This window comes from Acomys minous (genome assembly GCF_964271855.1).
Source record: "Acomys minous genome assembly, chromosome: 5".
NCBI classification, from domain to species: Eukaryota; Metazoa; Chordata; class Mammalia; order Rodentia; family Muridae; genus Acomys; species Acomys minous.
In genome coordinates, this window is record NC_140494.1 from 47,645,504 (window position 1) to 47,663,588 (window position 18,085).

The window sequence follows — 18,085 nt, forward strand, 5'->3', positions numbered from 1 at the left end:
AACATTCACCATATAAAGACCTCATACATAGACACCCATAATAACTAACAAACTAACTTAATTAAATACTCAGTAAAAGGAAAATTCCAAATAAAATACAAAGGGAGTCTCAATTTTATAATACATTTTCTACAAAATCTATATCGTCATATAAAACATTAATGGCAATAAAAATGAATAAAAAGATAGATAGATGATAGATAGAGAGTTAAACAAACTCCAAAGCTAGATTACTACTTCTTATAAAGTTTTTTTGATAATTGTTAGAGACTAAAAGTAGAATATCATAGAAAATGATAAATCAAAGAGAATGGTAAGTGAATATGAATTAGCAAAGAAACAAACAACAGGGATGAAGCTATAGCCAATTATGAGTCCCCCAAGTTGTACTCTGGGAGGCAGGAACAAAAGTGCTTTTAACGGTTATACCATCTTGTGAGCCTGAGGCCATAATATGTACAAAATTGCATAAAGCTCCATTATGAAGACATGGTTTTAATCCACTACAATAATTGAGTTACCTAGCCAGAAATTAATTCAGAATTTCAAACGTAAGTTGCTTGGCTACTCCGAAGTTTATCTTGAAGAGTAGTTGACTACACCTAAGGACTCATGGTTTCTATGAATATGGAGTTTTTAGTATTTTCTTTACAATCAGATATGTCCTTTCCGCCAAAGGATTCCTATAAACAAATATGATCTAGACTTGTTATATGTCTTAAGATTCAAGTAAGCATGAAGTTCACAATTACTTATATGTATGAATTCTTGTGTCCATAGCTTCAAGAAACTATTTCTTTTCTTAAAGAGAGTATTAAAAACACAAATAGCCAAAACAATATGAATGTAACATATATATATATATATATATATATATATATATATATATATATATATATATATATAATTCCTGGTTGTTTCGTGGTTCTTCTTGATGTAGGTAGTTTTGTGTATATGTGTAATAATATAAATGCATATGTAAAAATATTTAATAAAATTGTAATTGGGGCTGGAGAGATTGCTCAGTGGTTAGGAGCACCGCTTGCTCTTCCTAGAGGTCTTGAGTTCATATCCCAGCAACCACCTGGTGGCTCACAACCATCTATAATGTAATATGATACCCTCTTCTGCAGATAAAGCACTCATATGCAATAAATAAAATAAACAAATCTTTTAAAAAAATTGTAAAAAGAAAAGAAAGGTATCAAAAAAAACTGATAATAGTTTAATATAAATCTTGAGGCTTGTACCTCCCAGCCTTTGTGATCTTTGATTATTAGGGTTATTTAAAATCATAATTCTTTCATTTTTATACTTTATGCTACTCATCACTTCAGATTGCTATACTTGTCAGGTATGCGATGTTATAACTTATTACAGTTACAAAGTGAGTTTGATCTAGTCCCTTCAAAGGCCAATAGAAAACTACAAGACAAAAAGAGCACAGTTTATTTCATTAAAGCAACAGAAAGAATTTTGACTACATAGCATGATAAAAAAAATATTCATGCATGGCCTTGATTGTTAATGATGAAGACATATGCTTAAGGTGGCTAAAATTAATATGAGTATTAAAAGCAAGCAAATACTACACAGACTTATGTTAATTTTTTATTTGCCCACTGTTCCTGTATTTCCTTTTGGAAATTAGATTTGAAAAAATTATTCTCTGAACATCAAGTTCAGCCTGCTTCTCTTTAAGGCTCTGCACCTCTTCCTTCCTTCCTTTGTACCTGCTCCCAGGGCACTGATGCCAAACCAACTGCGTCACCCTCACTTGTAGGGTGAGCCCTGTTTTTTTTTTTTTTTACTATAAAATGCTTGTTACCTATGAAATGATACTTCATATGGATACAATACTCTAAATAAGCATAAAATCTTGTCACTCATACATCCTGTCAGAGATGTGTCACCTTTTTCCTGTTAATTTCTTCTGTACTTGAGAATCTTAGTCTAGGTTCCTGAAGCGGTGATGCACCTGATGCTGTCAAATTTTTATAAATGTTCCAAATCGTTTCCTGTCTGTAAACCTTTTATGGTGCTGCCCTGATAGAGCTGGAATACTCTTTCCTTTTATTCACTAGGATATTTCTTTCCTTGTCTCTTTTAAATGTTTATTAATTTATTCACTTTACATCCTGATCATAGTCCCCTCCTCCGTCTCCTCTTGGTCCCACCATCCCACCCTCTTCCCCTTACCCTTTGCCCCCTTATCCTCATAAAAGGGGAGCCTCCACCCTCCTACCAACCCACCCCAGCACTCAAGTTACACCAGGACTGACCACATCTTCTTCCACTGAGGTCAGGCAAGGGAATCCTGCCAAGGGGAAGGAATAGAAAATCAGGCAATAGAGTCCATGTCAGAGACAGTCCAGGCTCTACTTACTAGGGGACCCACATGAAGAATAAGATACTCATTGTCTATGTATGTGTAGATCGTCTAGATATAGCCCATGTGTCATTCCTGACTGGTGCTTAAGTCTGCCTAATTCATGCTGAACTCAGGTTATTAGAATCTGTTGAATTTTCGTGGTTCTTGTCCCCTCCTAATCTTTCTACCCTTTCTTTCAGTCTTCCATCAATGTTTGCCCTAATGTTTGTCTGTGAGTCTCAGCATCTTTTTCAATCCTCTGCTTGGTGGAGCCTCTCAGAGGAAAGCTATGCTAGGCTCTTGTCTGCAAGAATAGCAGAGTATCATTAATACTGTCAAGGGTTGGCTCTCTCAGGTCTCAGGTTGAGCCACTCTGGTTGGACATTCCCTCTATTTCAGCTCTATCTTTATCCTTGTACATCTTGTAAGTAGAGTAAATTTTGGATTGAAAGATTTTGTGTGTGGGCTGGTGTTCCCCTCCCTCTGCTAGAAGTCCTGTCTGGCCATACAGTTGACCCTTCAGCCTCCATGACCCCTGCTACTAGGAGCCTCATTCTCATAACTTTCTAGGAGCCTACTCTGTGACAGCTCACCAGGTTGTCTCAGATGCCCCCACCCCTTATTTCCCTCCTTTCTCTAATCCCTCTGTCCTCCAGCCTCCTCTCTCCCATATCTGATCCATGCCCTCATTTCCCTCCTCACACACTCCCCTACCATGTTCCCTGTCTTTATCTACTTCTGTTGTCTGTATTATTTCTCCTTCTGAGTGAGATTCAAGAATCCTCCCTTGAGCCATTCTTATCAATTATTTTCTTTGGGTCTGTGAATTGTAGTACGGTTATCCTCTACTATATGGCTAATATCTGCTTAAAAGTGAGTTCATACCATATGTGCTTTTCTGGGTCCTGGGTACCTCACTCAGGATGATCTTTTTTAGTTCTATCTGTTTCACTGCATTTTTTTTTTGTGTGATTTCCTTGCTTTTAATAGATGAGTAGTACCGCATTGTGCAAAGAGTTTCTCTATCCATTCTTCAGTTGAGTGACATCTGGGTTGTATTCAATCTCTGGAAATTATGAATAAAGCTGCTATAAATGTAATAGGGCATCTTTTGGAAGTTATATGCCCAGGGGCGCTGTAGCTGGATCTTGAGGTAAAGGTGTTCCCAATTTTCTGAGAAATCACCAGATTAATTTCCAAAGTGGTTGTACAAGTTGCACTCCCACCAGCAATGGAGTAGTATTCCCCTTTCTCCACATCATCGCCACCCTGTGCTGCTGTTCTTGAGTTTTCATTCTTAGCCATACTGTCAGGTGTAAAATGGAATCTCAGAGTCCTTTTGATTTGCATTTCATGGATGTCATTGAGTATTTCTTTAAATGTTTCTCAGACATTTGAGATTCCTTTATTGAGAATTGTGTTTAACTCTGTACCCCATTTTAAAATAGGATTATTTCATTTGTTTATGTTTAATTTCTTGAGTTCTTTATATATTTTGGATATTAGCCTTCTGGCTGATATACTGATGGTAAAGACTTTTTCCCAATTTGGAAGGTGCCATTTTTTCTTCTATTGACAATGTCTTTTGCCTTACAGAAGATTTTCAGTTTCACAAGGTCCCATTTATTAATAGTTGATCTTAAAGCCTGAGCTGTTGATGTTCTGTTCAGGAAGTTGTCTCTTGTGCCAATGAGTTCATGGTTGCTCCCCACATATTTTTGTAAGTCATCCACAGCCACTGATTTCTGTCCCTTCTGTACTCCTCTAAAAGTGACCTGGATTCATGCTATTCTTGGTAGCCTTTAAGCACTAAGTCACATTTGATATGCAACTCCTAAAATTCCACTGGAGCCAACTCCTTTTTCCCATAAATACATTTTGCCAGTCTCCTTTTCTTTTTTTCTTTTTTTAATGTACTATTTTTATTTATTATTTGGATATCTCACATTATGAACCCTGATCACATTTGCCAGTAAGGCTAGGTTCACCTCCTCCATCATTGTGGCCTGCTCTGCCACCACCGCCACAAAGAAAGAAAAAAATAAAAGAACAAGTCTAAGCTGTGAACATATAATCTACTCAGTGGAGCATGGTCAAACTCCCACTGGCTGTCCCCTTAGATATAGAGTCCTTCCACACATGCACCCCTACCAGAAGCCATTGATAGTAGAATGTACTACTTGAGCATCCTTATCACAAATTGTAAGGGTTATCTTGGATGATTTCCTTTCTAGGCTGCTATTTTGGGGGTGCGATGAGGGTAAGGTCTGTCACAGATGCTTTCTATGTCTCTTTTTCTCAACTGTGAGTCTGCCATCATCTATACTACTGTGAAAGGAGCTTCCTTGTCCTTTACAGTTAGCATGAGCATAAATCATAGTTCGCCACATGGTTTCTATTTTCTATGAATGAAAATGTTACTCTTAGCTCAAGAATTTATTCCTTTTTAAAAAAAATAATACTGGTTGAAAAAATACTCATGGGAGCTGCCTTTTCAATGTACCTTTATTCTTGTCTACAAAAATTATATTCTTTGGAAAAATGATATAAACCGCTTACATACTAGATAAATACAATTCCTTCCTAGTCTTTCAACATAAAAATGGATACCTGAATATATATTATGAATAGGTCTGAAGGTATCATCCTAACTGACATTATAACATATAGTTCATAAAACACTACTCTTGTAAATTTACCTTGTAACAAAAACATTTTGTTATACATGATGCAAAGTACTTGCATTTTCAAATATACTGTAGATCAAAATGAATAAATTAAGCTAGATGTGTGTTTGTATATGAAATACCGGCTTTTGGTAGGTGACGGTAGTAGATATAAGGTTTGAAAGCCATCCAAAAAAAAAAAAATAGGAAGTTTGAAGCCAGGCTAAGATGCATGAGACAGTGCCTTAAAACAAACAAAAAATTTTAAGTTGGCAAAGAGGTTAATTAGACCTTCTTGGAAGATATTATATCGAGGCCAAAACAATCATTTCCTTTTTGTATACTTGTTTAATATGGGGTCCTACAAGCATCATTGCTGTCAAGAGACAAGGAAGAACATATCAAAATTCAATTAAATATGATTCAGTTGGTGACATTTCTAACTTCTAGCGAGTTTGACACCAGGCTGTTCATGGTAAGCATATATAAACATGGTTCAATTTTGGAAAAAGGCTTCCTGGTATAAGACAACCCCCACTCCACAAGAAGGCATTAATTACTTTGACCCTCAAGTGCATGTGACTATGAAGATGAGATCTATAGCTTAAGGACCTAGGATCTGGTGTAAGACCCAAGAAAACATAGATACCATCAAGCTATAAAGGATATGTGACATTTCCTCCAAAGATGGAGCATGAAACAAAAATAAAAGTAAATATCTAGAGGAGAGTCTAGGAAGGATATTATAGGGGATTTGGTTCTACAAACAGTAGTGGTAACCAGGTCATTAATGACATCCACACTCAATCTTCTGCATGGAAAACAGGTATCTATTTCCTCCTTTGAGGAGACAACTCTATGTGGTTAAAATTCCTGTTTTCCCTCATAATCTGTGAATGTCAGGATGTTTGTGCTTCCAATAATCTGACTTTTGAGACATTATCAAATGAAGCTTGGGCTTCTTGGATTTAGTGTATATATTAGGAGGGCCTTCAACTCCAAACTACATTTCTCCACATCCCAAGTGTCTGGTTTAAAGGTAAATACCAATATACTCTTTCGAAAATAATTACATATTTTATTTTGGACAGTAGCTTATTTTTTCATGTCCCTATTATTATGAAAGTATTTAATCCCAGTAAGAGAATTATCCTATTTCTACTTAGAAAAAATATATATAAACATATGTACATGATCATCAAAATAGCCGATACAGACAGAAAATGACAATTTTACCATGAGTATTAAAAATGGTTTATAAATCTGATAATATCCTATCATTTGGCTAAAATCCATCTTACCTGAATTCTATATCAAGCAAATAAAATTTATATTTTTTACAATTTAAATAAAAATCAAACGTGCAACTGACCTACTTATATTTTTGGTGGTTAATTAATATCCAGTAAAGAATATAACCTAAGCTTTCATCTTTGTTGCGTATTTATTTGTTTTTCAGTAATGTTGTTTTTTAAATTAAAATTTAAAATATCAGTGCATAGGAAATAAAAATGTTTGTTTACATGCATAAAATAATGTGTTTGTTCGGATTAAAAGATCAGCTGTTCTTTGCATTTCTTAGAAAACCAACACACATATGATCACAAAAGGTATACAGCTATCAAATTTAGGAAAAGAGAGTTAAGATGCATAAGAATACTCACTTATATCTGCATACTAGCCCAAGGGGCATGTCCCACGAAAGCCTTCACTTACCAGAAAACTGGGACAGAGGGGAGGACATCCTATTGGGACTCTAGATGAGAGAAGCATGGGAGAATAGCAAAGTAGAAGGATCCAGAGGGTCCTAGAAACCTACAAGTAGAACATTATGACAGGCAGATTTGGGCTCAGGGGTCCTGCTCAAACTAAGGCACCAGCCAAGGACAATACAGGCAGTAAACTTTAAACCTCTACCCAGATCTAGCCAGTGGGCAGAACATTCTCCACAGTTGATTGGAGAGTGGGATATGACTTTCACACGTACTCTGGTGCCTCATATTTGACCATGTCTCCTGGAGGGGGAGACCTGGTGGCACTCAGAGGAAGGATAGCAGGTTACCAAGAATAGACTTGATACCCTATGAGCATATACAGGGGGAGGAAATCCCCCTTGGGAACAGTCATAGGGGAGGGGAATAAGGGGAAAATGGGAGGGAGGGAAGAATGGGAGGATACAAGGGATGGAATAACCATTGAGATGTAACCAGAATAAATTAATAAAAATTTTTAAAAAATTAAAAAAAGATGCATAAGAAGTATCATGTGACTGCTAAACATAATTAGTACATTTGAAAAATTAATCGTGATAATCTAATGCATTACATGCAATAATTTAAATAATAAATCAAAATATTAAAAATTATCTTATAGGTCATCATGGATAAAGGAAAAAACAAACAAAAACAGATAAAAGTTTAAAGTATATGTTCTTTTGTGTTTAATTTGGGAAAATAACAGCAATATATAAACTGAAGTTATTATCACATTGTAAATAAATCAGTTAGACAGTATGTTGAAAAGAATGTTCTGAATTAAGAAAAAAGCAAATTAACACCAAAATGAATGCAAGAACAAATAACACTATATTTCTGTAAATGTTGGATTATATAGTGTAAATAATAGTTACACAAACTTCAATATAAAAAAGTTTGTAATTTCAGAGTGTCATGACATAAATGTGCATCCATGTGTTCACATCTTTGTCCCAGTACTCTTAAATGTAAGCTTCCTCAGAGAAGAGTCTTTACAGCATGAACAAGTCAATGTTAGACCATTAAGATGAATTATAATTTAATATGATACCACTGCAAAAATACATGTGCAGCTTCATTTTATTTATTTATTTATTTGTTTGTTTATTTATTTATTTGATTTTATTTGAAAAGTCATTATTCTTCTTTATGGTTTATATATCCTAGAATCTTCTCATTGTCCCAATATGAAATGTGTAGATAAAGTAACTCTGAAGAAAATTTTCACCAGTAATTGTGAATAGCCCTTGAGGTCAAGTCCCCCAGTAGTTAGGAACTTTGCCGTTTACCTGCATGAATATTAACACATGCACGCACGCGCACACACACACACACACACACACACACACACACACACATTAGTAGTGCATTTATAGTTCTATATAAGTTGCAATGTAATATATTAATTATGCTGTTATTCTTATGACATGCATTGTTTTTCATTGGTAAGTTTTAAAAAATAAATTAAATCTGTAAAAAACTAAAAAATTCATTAATTTGGTCATTTAATTACTCAAATAAAATATAAATTATTATCTAAAAATTTAAATAACCTTCTATATATGATATGATTATCATATAATTAAAAGTCAGTTAAACTTAACTGAGATACCTGTTAAATCAAATTTCCCTTTGCTGTGCTTAGTTCCTTCTAGATCTAAAGTCACATAGGCTTCTAAAGGATTAGATGACCCATAAAATGTAATCCATAATTCTGAATTAACAAGGCACGATGTATTCATGCTGTCTGTTATTCATTTGAATTTCAAATATCATATTTTAATAATATGAACTTTTCAACTTCAAAATTTATCAACCTGATGATATGAAATAGTTACTGGGTCCATTTTTGGCTGTATAATTAAATATTAATTCAGAGTCCTTTGACATTAAAATTCTGAATTTTTTCTGAAAAGCTGAACATCTCAATAATGTATGATATTTTCTTTTTTTAATCTTAAATTTGTATATTTCATATAAATATTTGATATTTCAATCCAAAAAAAAGATTTACTGGTTTATTCTCTGTAAACAAAAGTACAGAAAACTGAAGCCATCATCAAAGCTTTCAATAATTTCACACTTTACAAACTAGAAATTATTTTAACTATATAATTTGATATATTAATTGTTCTCTGATGTTGTCCTTACAAATCCCACAAACACCAAAACGTCACTTTGCAGTTCTGAGCTTGTTTCTCATTGCCTCAGATATGTAACAAAATGATGATCATATTTGTTACAGATTCTTAGAGTTCACTTTTAACTTCTACATGATTTTAGTTGCTTATTAAACCCACAGAAGAGTAATGCTCTTCAATCTACATTGTTGGGTGAAAGGGGAGAGTAAAAGTGAGATAGATTTGCTCACTGCATTTTAAAAAATTTTTTATTAATTTATTCTTGTTACATCTCAACGGTTATCCCATTCCTTGTATCCTCCCATTCTTCCCTCCCTTCCATTTTCCCCTTATTCCCCTCCCCTATGACTGTTCCTGAGGGGAATTACCTCCCCCTGTATATGCTCATAGGGTATCAAGTCTATTCTTGGTAACCTGCTGTCCTTCCTCTGAGTGCCACTATGTCTCCCCCTCCAGGGGTCATGGTCAAATGTGAGGCACCAGAGTGCGTGAGAAAGTCATATCCCACTCTCCACTCTACTGTGGAGAATGTCCTGTCCATTGGCTAGATCTGGGTAGGGGTTTAAAGTTTACTGCCTGTATTGTCCTTGGCTGGTGCCTTAGTTTGAGCAGGACCCCTGTGCCCAAATCTGCCTATCATAATGTTCTACTTGTAGGTTTCTAGGACCTTCTGGATCCTTCTACTTTGCTATTCTCCCATGCTTCTCTCATCTAGAGTCCCAATAGGATGTCCTCCCGTCTGTCCCAGTTTTTTAATAGATTTACTTGATATCTTCAATACTTTATGGCTCAAGTATAGCGATAATCATGATGGTTACATAAAGTATTGCACAATTTAATAAAGTATGGTATAATTACTTCATCATAAAGTCCTAGTATTTATTAACTTTTTATCATATCTATCTTTATATCAACATAGGAAAACTGAAGGTAAATTCAGTAAAATGGTTCTATTAATCTACCCTAAATTATATAAAGCCTTTATTCTTAATTATTTAATTATATACAATATAGATGATGGTCATATACAAATATTTGAAGTAAACATGTTTTTTTTCATTAAAACAAAATATAAAGCAGACATAAAAATTCCACAAGGTTGCTCTCATATTCAGATACTAGCTCAAAAAATTTTACAGTTTAATGTGGAATACAAATGAAAATAAGAATAGTAGGATACATTAAAACTTAGGATAATAAACTGTGGAAAAATGAAAAGTACGATTGTGGACTACTGGAGGTGCTAAGTTTAAGCAGAAAGAGGTATGGAAAAAATGGGGTCAATATAGGGATACAGGTAACATAAAGTAAGGGTTCATAAAACATTATGCAGAAGCCTTCTATCATTAAACAATAAAAACATGGCGCATGTAGTAGAATCTGTGTGACACGAGAAAAGAGGGAGATAATACTAGTAGTTCTCATATTCAGGAACCAGGATGGAGGAGAAGCAAAAGTAGTCAGTCTTAATCAAAATTCAGTATGTGTAGGAGCATAGTGGAAAGTCACTAATTTGTAATATAATTTCAAAATAAACCTTGAAAAGGATTTCGACAAAATTATCCTGAGCGGATGGAAATTTTTGCTCCCAAAAGACATGAGTTATTACATGGAATTGCACTCTAAGGCATGGGATATCTCCTTAGGAGATTTTGGTGAGGTGTATCCCAGAAGTCTCTGAAACAACACATACTATTGGCATTGCCTTTGATTATCTGCCATAACACCATGGTAAGACCCTATTGCTGATGATGCCACATCTTTTGGGTGTATGACCAGGTAACCCCATCATGGGGAGCTAGCTCTCATAGTATTAGAAGGTACATAGTATATACAGGCTGCTGCGAAGAAAAAAAAACAATGATTTAATCTCTAACTGGACCCTTCATAGGACAAAACTGACCTGTCTTTCAAGATCTTCACACTTGTGTAATAATAACAGGATATTTATGAGTAAATGTTCTCTCCTTGTATTTATGGCCTGTTCCACAGAGGAGTATTTCAAGCCTGTTACTTTATTTAATAATGTTAAATTCCAGGCTAGGATGTCACAAGCTTTAAGACAGTATTGGTCATTTTTATTTTGCTAACTGGTAATATTGTCTCCTAAATATTAATGTTTATACTCATTTGACCTGTGCTTCTCTCAGTTTCAGTCAGACAAGCGTCTTTTTACAGAGGACAGGAGTCACTGGAGAGATGTTTAACTGGTTAGAAGCCTGAGAATAACAGACTGAGTGTTCATATTTAAAATGTACATCTTTATCACACCTGTGAGGCTCAGGAATGTTTTGGAATACTATAAGAGCACAAAAAAGTGAGGAACCCTATGAAACACTGTCTCTGGACTACATATAGATATCACTTTAATGAATTCATAGCTTCTTTGATTATTTGCATATGTCCTACACAAGAGGGAGACAATAAAATTCCATCTAGCATTTTACTCCAGGTGCCAGCCCTAACTTAAATATTCTGTAATTAGCAATATTGAAAATTTTAAATCCTGTTCCCCTTTTGTGCTATAGCTACTCAATCCAAACAACCACAATCCATGTGGAACTAAAGAAATGTTGTTGGTTATGTAAGTGTCCACATATTTTGGGGTCATCCTTCATCCATGCGACTTTTCTATTAAAACATGAGCAAGTGAGACTTTACACTATGAACCTTCAAACCTGCCTAATGTTCAGAAGTTTTCAACTACAAATTCATGGTATCGTGTCCTAGAAATTGCTTAGAAGGGATCCTTTCATTGAAGCATCATATTTCTTTAGACTAGTTATGGCAGAGAGGAAGGAAAAAGCTGCCCCACCCTTCCCTCTTCCCTTCAAAAATTATGTTTTCATATTTATTCAAATTAACATTAAATATGTGTAACTTTTTAATATTAAAGTGTTTTTCCATTTTCTCCAAATAACCGATACTTCTGTTTCTTCTGTTTTGATTTTATTTTTAAAAATTAAAGGATTGTCTGTTCAATGGAATTAGAAGTTTATAAAAAAATTATTTGCAACTCATTATGCTATGTTTAAATATTGATGTATTTGCCATTTCATGAAACACACTGCAGGGCAAAAGTACAAAATGAGAGATGAATTATTTGTTTCATTTAGATGTGAATATTGGAGAATTGTTTTAGATCTTTTTCTGTGTTTTATAAACTGACCTCTTGGTTTCTAGGAAGAACAGACTCCCCAGACTCCCTGATGGCCGTGTTATAAAACAGGTTGCTTTTGATCCTGCACAGCCTACATGCAAAGGAAGTACCATGGTCTGGAACAAGGACTATATCTTTAACCAATAGATAAAGCAAAACCCAAAACCAAAGCAGTCTCCTTCAGGGAGAAGGAAGGAGCTGTGGCTGCAGTCAGTGATCTGACTTCTGTGCAAACTGCTTCTCTGATGGGCATTAAATGGAGGGAAGTGCAGCTACCTCCACAAATAAGCAACCAGTTGTGAGTAAGCTTTCCCACTTCATTGTCTGCTCTAGAGTGAAAGTAATGCATCAAGATATTGACATGCAACTCGATTTTTAAAAGAACAAAACTTGATCTGACATTATTAATAATTTGCTAACTACATTCTCTTTTGATTTTTATTACCATGCACGGTTAACATATATTGAAAACAAAGCAACATATGTATGTGATGTATTAACATATATATATATATGTTAAATTATATATGTATGTAGATATATATGTTAAAATTATTTTTAGATATTAGATAATATGTCCATCTAAAGTGAAATAAATATTAACAATAGGAGCTAAAGTGTTAATTTATTTTTTGTTTTATTTTGTTTTCAATTTTTATTTTCTTTTTTTTATTAAATATTTTTCCTCTTCCCTCTGAACTGATTTTCAGCATTTTTCCTATTGAGAATCAGATGTGTCTAATACTCATTTATTACCAGTCTAAAAGCAGGCTAATCTTTGACACTACTTTTATTAATGTTCTGAAATTTTCACACACCAAAATATATCATTATCCCTTCTAGTATAAATTCTCTGTTGATAAAATACATAGTGTATTTTTTAGTAAAACCATATTCCACTGGGCTTTTGTGGGTTTTGTTGTGGTAGTTTTTAGTTTGTTTGTATAAAGTGTTATTTTAACATCATATCCATTAGCCAGAAAAACATAACTTATCAGGCAACAGCTGTGGACCAATGATAAAAATTGTGAATTTTAATACAACTTTATGACACAGAAAAAAAGGCACTTATTTGCATGTCCAATTAAACGTGTTTTAATTAGAAGAGAAGATAGCAAAACTGGTGGAAAGAGTAATTCAGTATATGTGAATCACTTTTTAAACTGATATAATCTGAAGGACAGTGCCTGTTTTCCACAATTTGAGTTTTCTAGTCAATGGAACAGCTTTCTATAATGTAATAAATGTCTTTATCTCTTCATTCATTTTCTAGCTCCACCTTTCATCTCATACCACAATTTCTCAAAAGAAGAAAAACTACCAGACAGTTCCAGAGAAATCAAAACAAACTTACTTTTCCAACATACTGTGGATCTGGTCCCATATGTTCTTCTAAAACAAAGAACTGGTTCCAAACCCATCCCCTCTTGGGACGATGATGAACTTCTGTTTCCCCTTCAGTGTGTTTGGTTTGGTTTCGGGTCACCTTGATGGAGTTGTGGTGAGCAGTTCCATAACACCTCTGCACAAAACAGAGACACACGAGGACTGGACAGATGCAAGATGTGCTCGTAATTTTCATTGTAAGATTACTTCCCGTTCACAGTCCTTCTTGTCTTCGTGGCCTACGAGGGCTCAGTGTGCATTCAAGAGAGAAGCCAAAGCATCTTTTGGAAGGACAGTCCAAAGTAGGTCATTTAATCTGTCCATGATTTAGCTGCCCATCACGGAAAGGTCAGACCATATTTACATCCTTATTCAGGGGTGGAATCATGGTGGCAGCCATTGGATCCCAAGCTGTCACTGTAGATTAGCAGAGGTCATCATTTTCTACCTATTGAGAAGACAGAATTGCACACATCACTAAACATGTGAATTTTAACTACATGTACTAAATACAAGGTTTACTACTTTGAACCATGCAGGTGATTAGTGTGGATTTGTCTAGAAGACACACCACTGGGCCCTGCTATGTAGTTATTTTTGAAGAGATTTGACTAAGGAAATTTTTACACCCCATGGAACAGGATTCTGTACAGACTAAAAATGGAAGAGAGGAGAAAGAGCTGAACTTACATGTATCTCTTCCTGATCACTGATTCTGGCTATATGTAAACACAGAACTCACACTCCTATTGCTTGCTTTCATCATCATGACAGATTACACCCTCTGAAACTCACTGAAACTATAACATAGTTACTACCTCCCCTAAGCTACTTCTTGTATGGTATTGTTTCCTGCAATAAGAAAATTAACTAAAAAAAATAATTCAAAATGTGTAAATATTTTCAAACGTACACAAACTCTTGTGCTTTAATGCATTTTATGTAGTTTCTTACCTTCAATATTCATCATTAATTATACACCTACTTATATATGTAATGCTATACTTATACTTTTGTGAGATATAATAAATACTGATGTGTATATTACAAATTAGTACTACATAAAAATCTACAACCAATAATTTACTAACAACATGCTATAAACACCTGTTATTATACACAGAGATAAATATATCCTTCATGACTGTCAAGAAAACTTCTTTCAATAGACAAAGAATACTTCAGAAAACCACAAGCAATCAAAAGTTGGAGATCTGGAGTCCATTTCCAATGGAAACAGGGAAAAGCATTCCTTTTCCTAAACAGGGATCATTGTGGAAGATTGGGTAGAAAGAATGGAAGAGCCAGAAAAACAGAGAGTTTGCTGTGAAATTGTATTTTCTAGTAACATAAGAAGAAATAGCCATAAATTCTCACCAACATGACTACACAAACATGAGCTGAACAAGTAATACACCAATGAACATACCATACTGGGACAGGGGGTGGGTAAAGTCCATGACGCATCAACCCTATATGAAGAATGAAAGCAAGCCACTAAGTCTGAGTGAGGGAGAGGAAGTCAATTTGGAGAACAAATATAGCAAATTTCTTTACAGTGGCTAATGGGCAGCCCTGAAAATATGCATGAAAGTAACACTACACAGAGTTAAACTGTAGTTAGTGATGCATATGTATGTACAAAGTTATATGTGCCATCAATGACAATTAATATAAAAGATGCCATGAAATTAAAGGATAGAAGAGAAAGATGAACGTTTACAATTTAATCCCAATATCAAGTAAAAACAACCATTGGAGTAGGGGCTGCCTCTGATTCTGTTACCTGCCTTTGAATCACTTTCCCTTAGCTGGGCTGCCTTGTCTGGTCTCATTGCAGCTTAGTCCTGCTGCAATTTGGCAAAGTGGGTTGGTACCCAGGGGGTAACCTCCTCTTCTCTGAGGAGAACAAGAAAGGAGTGATGGGGAGGGGATGATAGGGTGGGACTGGGAGGAGAGAAAAGAGGAGTCTGTGACGATGCTATAAAGTGATTATTAAATTAATTATGAAAATAATGAAACAGTTATTCATCTATTACACATATAACTTTTAAATATATACCAAATTTTCTCTCAATATTATAAGAAAATCAAGTAGGCAAATAAAATGCTTAGTTATTAAGAAAATATGGAATAGAAAAGATGATGCCCATTGGAAAAAATCTATGCAGTTGAAAATCTCCCCAGAATTGGGCACAGGTTGACATAGTCAAGCATGAGTGACAACATCAATTTGATGATCATTGGCCAAATATTTTCTTAGGTGCTTTTCAGAATGTCCTAATGTCTGGACTTATTGGATATCCAAGCAAGACAGATTTCCAAGTTGGGGAATGGCTTCAATAAAGGTTTTATTTTAGCACACAGTTTTAGCAGCTGTATCAAGAAAGGCTTGAAAGAAAAACAATGATAAAATTACCAAAAGAAAAATTTTTATTTGTTCATGTAACAAGTGTCCAGAATTTCACCTTATACTTTATAGTTAAAGGAAATGTAACTTTTTATAGGAAGCATGAGATGTTTTACTTTATTCCTTATTAATTTTCCACCCATCATATAAACCTGAGTTATCATGTCAAGTTAAGTGAATTGTATTCAGGTAGGCATAAAGTTATAGTTAATTGTTAATAAAACAAAATGAATCATCCTTCGTAGCCTGATAGTTATGTTTAATTGGAAAATGCCATCAGATGGTTAGGAATGAAAATGCTTAAGACCACCAGTATGATTTTTAATCTGTTAGCAATTTTTCTGATAAATTTGAATGGATTTTACATTTTTTTAACTGACACTACAGGAATAATATAGTATTGGAACTGGAATTATATCTAAAACATCTGAAAATGTGCTATTCAAATTTTTCACTATGTTGTGAGATCAAAGATATATTTTTCCAGTGACTTAATATAATTCAATATTCCCTGTAGCTTATAATAAAGATGTGTGTTATTCTACATTGAAAGTTGTATGGGCACTAGAAAGAGTCAGACCCCACAAAATTTATTATGAATCCTTTTTTTTTATAAAATAATTCCTCAATGTTCACATTTGAATAACAAAAATTACTTAAATCATAATATTCACATCTACTAAAACATTTGGCTTAAGTAATTACCTTCCTTCTTTCTACTTAGTACCAAATTATTTTGGTGGTATATTTTTAATTTCACACAGATTTTGTCAACTCATGAATTTAAGAAAGATTTTTAGTAACTCTTCTTCGAAGCCAATGTGACAAATATATAGAAGGTGTTATTATCTTAATGCTTTCTCACCACTTGGTGTGATTTTCAAATGAAATTAACATCTTTGCCCTTTATGCTGTTATTTAACAAAGCATAATTCATGAGTGCAAAGTGAAGAAAGTGAATTTTGAAATGCATTACCAATATGTTGAATGGGTGATTTTCTTTACAATGTTGATCTTGTGTACCATTGCAAAAACCTTTAAGTGCATTTTCATCTATATAAACATAAAATTTTAATCTCATCAATGTTATGAAATGTGATGAATGCATTGCTGGAATGAGAAAGGAACAAACAGAACTATTGCACTTGTGAACATAATTTCATGGTTCAGCAAATATGTCATAGTCCAAAAATGGCTGCATGCATTGAAGCCACACGCTGTTCCCCTCCATCGGGAAGTACATGTCTCTTCTTGGTCTTTCCCACATTAATTCTTCCTTTGCTCTAAGCATAATCTTATGGAGTCTCATTAGTTTGATGGCTGTAAGATACTCTTTTAATAATTATATTTTTTGCTTTCCAAAAAATGGTTTTTAAAAAAATAATTTCTGGTATGAATGCTATTATAATAATACTCCAAAATGTAATTTCCAAAAAATAGACTATGTGAACTAATATAAAAAAGACCACTTTCCTTTTTGCTCTGTGTTCTGCCTGAGTGTGTCTGACATTGCTTGCAGGGTTTCATCGCTGAAATATGGAAGGAATCACTTTTCTAAAAGGAGTTAATAATACCAATAACACCGGGATTTCTAGCTTGTAGTGCTCATTTTAAAGGACGATATGCAAATTCTATTTTTGCTTTTGGAGATTCATATTTCTATTTTACACTCTAAACATTATTTCTTGTAAATAAGATATTTAACTGGAACCACTTTTTAAAAACCAATGAAATCTTATATTTTAAAAAGCCTTAAACTATTTTATATTAAAAAGAAATATATTCCTGGGGCTGGAAAGTTGCCTCAGAGGTTAAGACCACTGACTGCTCTTCCAGAGGCCTTTAGTTCAATTCCCAGCAACCACACGGTGGCTCACAACCATCTATAATGTGATATGATGCCCTCTTCAGGCATGCAGCTGTACATGCAGACAGAGCACTATATACATAATAATAAATAAATCTTTTTTTAAAAAAGAAATATAATCTTAATCAAAAGTATATAACCAATGCTGACCTTCAGCTCGCGAATCTTTCCAGTCCACTTCTTCAGTATGTCCTACCACAATTCCTTCATTAATTATAATTAAAAAATAGGACACTGAACTGACTGAACAAGATTTCCCAAAAGAAAAAATGAATAACAAATGAGTAAGAAATATTTTTTAAAAAGTGTTCAGTGCCCTTGGTTGTTAGA

General features: G+C 34.2%; 1 protein-coding gene across 8 annotated transcripts in view; it reads right to left on the bottom strand.

Moving 5' to 3' along the window:
* CDH18 (cadherin 18) overlaps positions 1 to 18,085 on the bottom strand; it is an 838,900-nt gene that overhangs the window by 266,907 nt on the left and 553,908 nt on the right. For all 8 annotated transcript variants that reach the window (XM_084783756.1, XM_084783758.1, XM_084783759.1 and 5 more), the window contains one exon: positions 13,447 to 13,926. In XM_084783756.1, the coding sequence (XP_084639882.1) occupies positions 13,447 to 13,674 (228 nt within the window). In that variant the 5' untranslated portion in view covers positions 13,675 to 13,926. The remainder of the gene's footprint in view (positions 1 to 13,446; positions 13,927 to 18,085) is intronic.